General features: G+C 41.7%; 1 protein-coding gene across 1 annotated transcript in view; it reads left to right on the forward strand.

Moving 5' to 3' along the window:
- The first annotated feature begins 424 nt into the window (after positions 1-424).
- Positions 425-11521, forward strand: part of STMN2 (stathmin 2) — a 51259-nt gene continuing 40162 nt past the window's right edge. The window contains exon 1 of the mRNA XM_029923517.1: positions 425-661. Within this exon, the coding sequence (XP_029779377.1) occupies positions 643-661 (19 nt within the window). The 5' untranslated portion in view covers positions 425-642. The remainder of the gene's footprint in view (positions 662-11521) is intronic.

Below are 11521 nucleotides of genomic sequence, written 5' to 3' on the forward strand. Positions count from 1 at the left end.
TGCAGTTCTGTTTCAAGTTGCCACCATTGCCAAACATAGGGTCACTCTGGGAGACTAGAAACTACCCAAAGAGGGCCAAAGGTGAAAGAGAAAACATGAACAAGTAAAACCTCAATGTTTAAACAGATGTTTTCACTAGTGAGCACGAAGACTTCTCAAAGCTTTAAATCCCTTTCCCTTTTGTATGTCTATTTGTGAGATAAAACAAGTGTGAACAAAGTCAATCCTCTTGGCTCCCAGGTAGGCACAGCCCAGTTCTTAGCTCCTAGGAGGCTTCTGGGCTAAGGCTCCACTCTACTTGGACTGTACTATCAGGCCCCCAAAACGGGGGGGAGCTGCTAAGGAAGGACTGATTTCCATTTCAAACTGCATTCTGCTACTTTGTACTCCAGCACCATTGGTCGATCAATATTTAATGCTTGGAGATTCTGACTCTGCGGGAGTCATGTCAGGGGACCTTGGGAGCCAATCTGCTTGAGCTTCTGAGTGATAATTATTCATGGGCTCCTGCCTCTTGCTCTTTCTCTCGCACAGTCCCACTCTGCAGACTCAGTGCCTTATTCAGTCTTCTCTCTCGCTCTCTCCGCTGCTGTAGCTGGACCCTTCGCCTTCACCACCGCTCAGCATCTGCACATCCCTACAATGGCTAAAACAGCAATGGGTAAGGCATCGCGCCTCGTTCTCCCTCGGCTCGACCTGGAGCCCACCTCGCACCTTCTCTCTTAGAGCTTTGAAGGCATTCAAAGATATTTTATAGAGAAAAAGACTTTAATGGTAAAACAGGAACCGAGAAGGACGAAGGCAGTTCTGGGGGTTTGGGAAGGGCAAAGAGGGTGTCTCTGGAAATTTAAAACTAAAATTTTCTTTTGAAAGGTAGAAGCAGGTAAGTTGCCTTCCCATGGGTAGAGAATGTATTCTGTTTCCATGTTTAAAATTAGGGCTCAATCGTGGAGGGGGGGGGGCGGGGGGGAGCTACCTTTACTGTTTGCTTAAATGAGGTTAAGGGACATTTTGGAAAGTGCTTTGTAACATCCTTTATTTCTTCCCTAGTTAAAAAAAGAAAATGGGGAAGAGGAGGGAAGGTAGGGGAAAGGAAAAAGAAGATGCGAAGTCAAATCGGTCCTTTCTAGGCTGTTTGAAAGATGGGTGGAGACGGGGGGCGGGTGGAGAACCGGGCAAATTTTATGGTATTGTCTCGTCGGAGAAACCGCTAGTCCTGGGGCGCGGTGCGGGGAGGTTAGGGCGGGGGGTGGGGGTGCTACGCTCCTTTGTTTTAGGGAAAGGGAGGGGAAGGAGAGAGGAAGTCGGGGAGGGCTTGGAGGGCGCGGGTGGGCAGCTGCAGGGGCGGGGAAGCGCGCTGTGGGGAGGGGTGGAGGGACAGTGGTTTCTCAGGCATTGGGGTGGGGTTTCTTTGTGTGAGGACGAGCGGTCCCAGGGGGAGGCACCTGCAGCGCTGGGCGCACAATGCGGACGGCCCCACCCTGTGCGAAGCCGCGCCGGCGCCCTCGCTCCTCCCCCCTGCGGGGTGCAGCAGCATCTGCCGAAAGAGTGCCGGGTGGGGAACGCAGCGCGACGCCCAGGAGCCCAGCCCTCAGGGCCACGCCCCGGGCTTCGCGCTCCTGACTCCCAACCTCGGTTTCCGAAACAGACCCCACCATCGCCCTGCCTTCCCCACCCTGGCCTCATTGTTCCGTTTTACATAGAGAGGAGGGAAAAAGTGGGTTAACATTTTTCTTTTCAAAACGACATTGAGTGAGTAGACATTGATGCCAATGAAGGCTTCTTTGACTCATTGATCATTTTGGGTAAAAGCTTCGGGAATCTAGGTATGTGTAGATAGAATAATACAGATACAAGAGAGGCCAACTTCTTAAATTGAGCCACGTGAAATACCTGCCTTGTAGGTCAAACACGGCCAAATAATGGCAATTTTCATAGGCTCAACCTGTATCAGAGAAACAGTCCAGACTCAGAGATTGCCAACCGGTCGCGCGCCTCCAGTGTCCCACGGCTCTGGCGCTCGGTGGCCCCGGGGGTGGACAGGCAGGGAGGGGCCCGAGGTCTGGTGGTTCTGGAAGCACCCCTCCCCCGGGACCCGGTGCTGGTTGCGGAGAAGGGGGAAAAGCGCCGGACGGGGCTCGCTCTGCACAGCTCCGCCCTGCCCCACCCTTTCCTTGGTGCCGGAAAGACCTAGGGCTCCGAGGCTGGGCAAGGAAACGGAGCTGGGGAAAGGCTGTTGAACAATCTGCAGTCCTAGAGCCCCTTCTTGCAGCCCCACAGTCCAGAACAGCCCAGACACCCCTCGATATGCGCAGACACCCGGCTTTGCTCTGAGTTCTGGCGCCGAGCCCCTCCCAGCCAAGTGGGTGGCTCTGCAGAAAAGCTGGCTCGAGCCCCGGCCGGCCACACAAAGGCGCGGCCCCACCCCAGCCGGCCGCAAGACCGCAGAGGTGACCCCTTTTCAGGGGTGCGGGAGGGTTTTCCTCTTCTCGCCCTCCCACAGCCCTCGGAGCTCAGGCACTTTCCCCTAGCTGAAACACTCCGCCCACTCACCGTTCTCTATTATTTCCCGGGACGGAGACCCTTTAGATAGTCTCTCTAAGAGGGACCCTCACTAATCCTTCGGGGCGCGGCTGGGCCCCACCCCTCCCAGCTGCGACCCAGACTAGGCAGCCGCTGGCCGGGTGGGGGCGCACTAGGCGAGCCGGCGCGTGGAGCGCTGCCAGCCCTGCAGAGCCCAGCGCCGCGCCCTGTGCTCCCTTCCCGGGAGCTGGGCGCTCGCCCCCGCGGGTGCAGCCCTGGAGACAGGTTTCTGCGCAGTGTCCTGAGCTACCCCCGCTTCCCACAATTCGCGGTTCACCCGCCAGCCCAGAAAGGTTGTCAGAGTGAGGGACGGGGGCGATCTCGCTCTGCGCTCCGCGCCCCCACCAAAAGGTTTCTGCTGCAGGAGGGCGGCTTACAAACTCATCATTATCAATATTACTTTAAATCATTATCATTATAATATTATTATTATTATTTTATGACTCAATGCCTTATTTGTTCAAAAGGTTCAAGTGATTGAATTTGATTAAGGATTATTAACCTTTGTTGCACTCACTTTCTTCCTTCTACTCCTCCCTCCCTTCTCCCCCACCCCTTAAAGAAAGAATTTGTTTGTCCTGTTGTTCATTTTACGTTATAAAGCGAATGTATTTTCAATTCCTGTCGGAATCACATGTGTTCATGTGGGTCGGATATTATGTGCAGGTGCTTACTAAGAGTAGGATTTGTGTGCCAAAGATTGCTGGAAAATTCTCCGCATATGATTGTTTGTAACTGCAATGGGTAAAATTATATATATATATATATATATATATATATATATATATATATATATATAATTGAGATGTTATGATTTTCACTGCGTATTCCATAAGATTATATCTATCAATATATAAATACAGGTTATGCAGAAAATTTTAACTGCTTTTTTCCTTTTTTTTTTTGAAACTGTTCTTCCAATTGCTGATTCTTGATACAGTCTCAATTCTGCCCAGAAGCCTGAATGGCGTGAGATGGTAGACTATCCCATTAATAAAAATCCCACCCATAATATGAAAATGCAAGGGTTCTTTCTGCTATGAATAAGCTGTATTTGCAAAACATGAAAAGAAGTACAACCTCTGCAATGTTAAAATAATGGATTTTGAAATCGTTTCAGTTGCAAAGTGTAATCAATTAATCACTAGGGCGGGTGCTTTTTCCTGATTCATTAAACAATTATTCAGCATGATTGTACTAGGTGCATATAGTATTCCCCATTATCTTCTCCAATGAAGTGGGCACCTTCTAAATGGACGTATAAATAACCAGAAGTGGAAAAATGAGGATTTGGTCAGGATTTCGAGATAAAACTAAAAAAGAAACAACAGCAGCTTTTCGATTAATTATATATGTGACTAATACCAGCTGAGTAAGCTGAACCTATGCAATAAGCGTTATGTGACCCAGTGTAGCCCTGATAAGGAGCATGATGGTATAAATGAACATACCTGGTGATGTTTGTCTACACGTGTTAAAATTCTCTGAAAGCACATTTTGAAATAAGAAATAATTAAGATTGAATGGTTTTTAACATTGAAATCTGGAGTTTTGTTTAGTCACAATTCACAATCATTTTGTAAAGTAATTGGTGGCAACTTATTCTATCTTAAGGGGGCGGGGAGTATTTTTATTGTTAGAACCATTGCCTCTGCTCTTAGTCATTAACATTTTTAGTAGGACTTTATTTGTTGCACAAGAAACACACTTTCTTACTTTGGGAATTTTTTAATTTTTAATGGGTAGATTCTGGAATAAGCATTCAATCATGTAACCTGTATGTCTTCCATCAAATAATCCGTTCTCTGTGATGAAAAGGCTGCAAGAGGTTACATTTTACCCAGATTCAAGAGTGCCCTTCAGCCATTTCAGAGGGCCATAAAGCTGATTCACACAATAAAATAGTTTTCCTCCCTATAATTTAGGATCTACATAGTTATTTAATTCTTTGAATATCTAGTCATTGTTATCATCCAGAATTTTAAGTTAAATCCATACAGTTAAAAATGAAATGGGAGATGGATCAATTACATACTTAACTGAGCATTTTTCTCATTAATGAATCCAGACCATCTTTAGGAAAATTCCTGATTTATCGATCACCACTGTTTTTTTACTCCAACTGAACAGGACTGACTTCTATGCCCCATTCCAGCTCAATAGCTCCTTGCTCACAAGGCTGCATGAAACTGGCCCAAAGCTACCTGCTTTGGGTGTGGCTGCTCCCAAGCTGCTGACATCTAATTCCAGCTCACATCAATTCCTCTTTGTTCTTGGGGAAAAACACGCTATTCTGTTCTCTCGGGCATCTGTGACCATATATGAAAGTGCAAGACATCTGCCAGACAAGAAGAAAAGACCAAAATCAGCTGGTGACCCAGATGTTTTCAAAACTGAGGCTAGTTCTCTTTCCTAGTTCTCTCAACCGGAAAACGTTGGAGTCCACATTACTTTTCACCCCACTAGAGGGCAATCAAGTTCTCTTAAGAAATAGATGATTGATTTTTTTAATGGTTATTTATTTTTGAGAGAGACAGAAACAGTGTACAAGCAGGGGAGGGGCAGTGAGAGAGGGAGACACAAAATCTGAAACAGGCTTCTGACTCTCAGCTGTCAGCACTCACAAACTGTGAGATCAGGACCTGATCCGAAGTCGGATGCCTTACCAACTAAGCCACCCAGGCGCCCCTGATTTTTTTTAACCCAGTTTCAAATGCTATTTAATAAAATGTTTTTATTTTAATCTGGAACATTCAATTGCTTGTTCAGTAAAAAAATGGCATACTTTACCCTACCAAATGACAAGGGTTTGTGCACCATTTCAAGGAGACAGATAAAATGAGTGGAAGTAGGTGTAAATTCTGGTTAGTTATTCTGTTACAACTTCACTTCCTAGTTTCATTACATTGCTATTATATTATCACTTATGTTACTTTTGGAACTTTGTAGTGGACGAATGATAGAAAGTGGTCAGTAGTAATAGCAAAATTGTTTAAGAACAGAATGTTTTAATGTTTAAATAAAGGACTAAATTAAACAAAAACCTTATTTACTTATTCATTTGTTTAAAATGTGCTTCAGATGTTGTGGACATACCTGAATGTCAATGTCCACCTTCAGGGAGCCTGCAGGCTAGCACTTAAAATGCAGATACAAAGTGATATCTGAGGAGAGGTACCAAAAACAAGCATAAACTAATTTTTAGGATCATCAAAAATGGATTTTCCCATGTTTGCATTGGCAGGGATATTTTTTATCTTATGTTTCATGAAACTATAATCCATCTGTAAAATATTTAATAGTTTTATATTACTGTGTTCCTCACATTTTAATCTGCATATGAATTACCTGTGATTTTCATTAAAATGCAAATTCTGATCCAGAAGGTCTCACTGAGGCCAGACATTCTGCATTCCTAACAAACTACCAGATGATGCTGATTCTAACCACCAAACATATCCAATTTAGAAGTAGAGAATTGTCATATACATGTTCTTCCCACAATAAGCTTTGATATTAGGTCTTACTATTTTCAAATGCATGGCAATCTTTAGAAAACATTTCTCTTCCAAACTCATTCTTTTAGGGATTTTATACCTCTGGGAGTTATATGTTCTCTGCCATCACCTTCTCTTAATTGGATTTTTAAAAATATATTCATATTGTAGAACTCCACAGAAAACCTTCATGAGAAAGGTGGAAAATGAGAATTTGGCTCGTGTGTGTATCTAAGACAAAATGAATATGGCTTGTGGCACCGTTGCAAAAGATGATAAATCAATATTGCTAACTTGCTCTTATTAACAAAACAATGTGCAGAACAAAAAGGTCAACTCACAACCTTTTAGTTATGGGAATATCTAAAAATCTGTAACACATTTGCCATACAAATAATTCACTACAAATACTCCACATACTGCAGAAATTAAAACAGAAAATGGAACAGTACTAAAAATGCCTTTCAACATATGTCATACTTATTACTTGCCCAATTGAATTTCTTTCTGGGTACCACGTGAGAAAATTATTAATAATTTACTGAGTATGGCTGCATAATTGGAAACAGATTATATATGTGTTTTCTCTTACTTAAGTCAATAGAGGGCTTCCATTATTTGGTACTATTCAAGAAAGTCAACCCAGAGGAAAAGATCGGTCTTCGAAGAACACCATCAGAAATACCATATGTCAGTCCTCCCATGCCGTGGATGGCTGACCAGACAAACATTACCGCATTTCTGGAAATGCATCCTGAAAAATTATACTATACATAAAACGTCTCAAATTAGAAATACAGCATTTCCCAAATAGGGCCCTAAAAGCATAGTCTCAAATAGAACTGGCCACAAAGTCAGTAGGACACACTGTTAGTCAACACAAAGTTGGATTAAGGCTCAAGGTTATCCATTCCTTCGTTGTTGTTGTTGTTGTTGTTGTTGTTGTTGTTACCATTGCTCATTAACAGGTTTTTCTCTGCCATTGTTTTCTTTCAAGATTCAGTTTTCTGGCGTAGACATAAACTTTGTAGCGTGTCTATAAGGAATGACATTTATTGTTTTAACCCTTATATTGCATATATATATAACATGCTAGGCACTATATACTATGCAAAATTAGTGCTATTAATCATCCAATAATCCTAAAAAGTACTTTTACAGATGGAGAAACAGACAGGTAAAGTGGTTTTTACCCAAGGTCACACAGTTAGGTACAGAATTTGGGCCCGGGCCTTCTGGTTCCAGAAACTGCCCTTTTAACCAGTACCGGCTACTCTTACCTGTGCTTCTTGGCAAAAGTGTTCCCACCATGGAGCTCAAACCTGTGAAATCGTCGTTTTGTCTAACAACCTTGAGATGCTCTTATCCTTTCTTAGCACAGACACACTTGGAAGAGGAAATATCTTCAACCTGATGACTACTTTTAAGACCTAGCCTGGGCCTTATTAAAACAATTGCCGTGATTTAGGCTTTGAGGCAAGGAGAGTGATGAGGGCGTATAATGTAGGGAATACATGGCTGTCTGAAGGCTCAGCTAAGAAAACAACGGGGACTTCGGGTGTAGACACACCAGGATGACCAGATTTGGAAAAAAATATTGACTTAATCTAATCAACATCATCGTGGTTATCGCATTTTAAAATGGGCCTTTACCTCCATGCATAAACACCCAATATTTAACTTCAATATTTTGTTTTGTGAAATAAATCTAGAACTACTGGAAATATCCAACCCAGGCTTCCACAGTTAGTGTAATCATTAGATGCTACTTCAAGACTCTTCATCTTATTATCTCAAAAGCAAGCAAACAGGAGGAAGGCTCTGAATCCCTTGTGAAACATTTCTAATTATCTTTTAATAAAAGAATCAGGTCCTGTCATTTGTCAAGGAGACATTTGCAGTAGTAAAACCTGTGTTTATATAACCCATTTTTATTAGCTATGATTAAAGATAACATTTTGTGTACATTTGTTCTCACAAAACACTTTTATGTGAATATAAAGGTTAATTAATGCATTTAGGCAATCATTTTGCTAGTCATCTGGAAATATAGCTTCTCTAGGAACTGTACTTAAGAGAAGCAGCCATACCTTATACTATAAAACCATAACAAAAATTTAAAGATTTTTCTCACTTGCAATTTTGTTGGTCCCCAGATTAAAATATATAATATTTGGGAAAATTACAAAATTCAAAAAATTTGACCAGAAGAGATAATTTTTGTATAGTACATTAAAATAATATTTCTAGGACTGATTTTTCTAACCAAAATCATAAGGCAATGCCCATGAAAGTGCTTATTTAACAGTTATTCTTTTGGAATAATTGTACTCTTGATGTCAGAGTTTGAACATCGTCCACAGCATGTAACTACTGTAACAATAGGTCATCAGGATATGAATCTGTCAGCCTTTCAGTTTTCCAGTGGTAAGTCTTTATATCAGGATAAAAAGGCATGGATGAAATTTATATAAACCTAGTCCTACAAATACTTGCACAAGAGAGTGTTTTAAACTTTAAGTTTTTATTAGCACTCCACTCTGTAGTTAGGGAGATTTTTTCCTATAAATTGCAGCCAGTTTGATTTCCTTTCAACAAAACCACTCACAGTAAACCTAATGATAATCTTCTAGTTCAGGCTTCCTAGAAGACAGAAGCCTACCTCAGATGACAAAGCTCAACTTAAAATATACTGACTGTTGCAAAACTGAGACCTGAAAATTTCATCAAGATGTTACTTGTTATCACTTCCAGACTCTCGGGGCGGGGCAACCTAGTCAGGCAGCTGAACTGACACTGGAGTTGCTGAAGCCTCCCTGGGAGCCCCGCTTCCAGACGTGTGGTCTTGATGACTGCAAAGTTCTTTTTTATTCCCAACACCAATCTCCACTGTTGTTATTCAAATCTTGGCAGCTTTATCTGAGAAGTGCCAGTTAGCATCCTTCCATTATCACCATTCCAACACATGAAAAATTATGAGTCAATTCTAGTCTTTTGATGCACAGATTACATGATTCAAGACTCCTGTCACTTTGAATATCTTCATTCCACTGCAGACTCACTTTTTCCTTTTATAGTAAATAAAAAAAAAAGCAGATAAACATAGAAGATTGAAAAATGTAAGGTGTTCAAAAGAGAAGTTAGATAGTATGATCTAACTATGTTGAACCTTGTACTTCTTAGAAAGTATTTTCTTGATCTATCCTTTTTAATCTTCTTATAGTCCCTATGAAATGGGCATAGTATACTGGTTGCTCTGTTTAAAATGAATAAATTTAAGCTCAAAGAATTTACTTAGTCAAGTTCATGTGTGGTAAACTTCAGGCCATATCTATATACACACACACATATATATGATTATAATGATGTAATGTATAATATATTGTATAATATATTACATAATATATAACATATATTATGTACAACATGTAATATATTGTATAATATATTACATAATATATAACATATATTATGTATAATATGTAATATATTATAATGGTATACATATATGGTAAAAAGTAAAACTAATAAATTTAGCACTTACTCCTATAAGTCCTATTATCAAATATGAAGTCACACACTAAACATATTTGTCTTTAGTCCAATGTCATTAATAGTTAATGACAAGATTTACTAAAGTAAAATAGATTTAAGCACCACTTCTCCTCGGAAGCCTACACCAAGTATTGTGAGAATATAAATAAACATGAGTCTCATGCTTGGGGAATTTAGTCTTTTGAAGAAGACAAGATTCTGTACTTACAAAACAGTTGAATACCAATAGTAGTAACTTAAACCATAACTGGAGTCTCCACTACTTTTATTTTTGTAGTTTATTTATTTATTCAGAGAGAGAGAGTCAGTACAAGCAGGGGGAAAACAGAGGGAGAGAGAAAGAATCCCAAGCAAGCTTCCTGGTCAGTGGAGAGCCCAATGTGGGACTCAAACTCACAAGCTGTGAACTCATGACTTGAGCCAAAATCAAGAGTTGGTTGCTCACCTTCCAGGTGCCGCTGGAAGTCTCCACCACTTTAGTAATTTTATTATCCTACCCTACAATAAATATTACAAGATAGTACATAATGTTACACAAAGAACATCAGTTAGGAAGTACTGTGATCTACCCAAAGGACAAAACTGAAATATTTAACTAATCTCCTTTATCAACCAGACCAGCCAGGGAATCCCTTAGTTAAAATGTTTCTTGGGGAGCCTGGGTGGCTCAGTTGGTTAAGCGTCCAGCTTCAGCTCAGGTCATGATCTCACAGTTCGTGGGTTCGAGCCCAGCGTCGGGCTCTGTGCTGCCGGCTAGCTCAGAGCCTGGAGCCTGATTTGGATTCTGTGTCTCCCTTTCTCTCTGACCCTCCCTCGCTCACGCTGTCTTTCTCTGTCTCTCAAAAAAAAATTTTTTTTTAATGTTTCTCAAATTTTACTAAGCATCAGCAGCACTTGAAAACCACAGATCCCACCCCCAAATGTTCTGACTCCGTGAATCTGAAGTGGGTATCCTTAATTTGTGTTTTTAACAAGCTTTTGGGTGGTGCTGACGCTTCTGGTCCAGAACCACACTTGGATTAAATGTAATTCCGGTGACCCGTGGGGTACCTGGAGCAGTGGGGGAGCGGCATGGCCCTCTGGTGTGAGTTCTCTCCTCTGAGCAGCTCTGCAAACTGGACTCCAGAGAACAGAGGATTCGATCCCCAACAGCTCCACCCCTCTCCACATGTTGCTGGTGCTGCATTGCCCAGAGGCAGGATTCTGAAGCCCTGAGCTCTAGTCTTTACGCTCTCAGCTAACCAACCTTGGTCAAGTTGCTTTTTCTCTCCCTCCCTCTACTGCGGCATCTGTAAGTGGCAACATACTGCCTTGTCTGTTCTTGAAAAGAGGGTCCTTTTCAGAACTAAGGAAACAAATGTGAAAGTGATTAGATTGCACTGTGACTGAACAGAATGGGAAAAGATAGTGGCAAATGGCATATCAGATAAAGGGCTAGTATCCAAAATATACAAGGAGCTCACTAAACTACATACATGAAAAATGAATGATCCAGTGAAGAAATGGGCAGAAGACCTGAATAGACACTTCTCCAAAGAGGACATCTAGATGGCCAACAGGCACATGAAACGATGCTCAGTGTCACTCATCATCAAGGAAATTCAAATCAAAACCACACTGAGATACCACCTACCATTGGTCAGAGTTGCTAAAATGAACAAATCAAAAGACTATAGATGCTGGCAAGGGTGTGGAGAGATGGGCACCCTCCTACACTGTTGGTGGCAATGTAAACTGGTGCAGCCACTCTGGAAAACAGTGTGGAGACTCCTCAAAAAACTATCGATAGAACTCCCCTATGACCCAGCAATAGCACTGCTAGGGATTTACCCAAGGGATACAGAAGTGCTGATGCATAGGAGCACATGTACCCCAATGTTCATAGC

The sequence above is a fragment of the Suricata suricatta genome, chromosome 15 (assembly GCF_006229205.1).
Source record: "Suricata suricatta isolate VVHF042 chromosome 15, meerkat_22Aug2017_6uvM2_HiC, whole genome shotgun sequence".
In the NCBI taxonomy this organism is placed as follows: Eukaryota; Metazoa; Chordata; class Mammalia; order Carnivora; family Herpestidae; genus Suricata; species Suricata suricatta.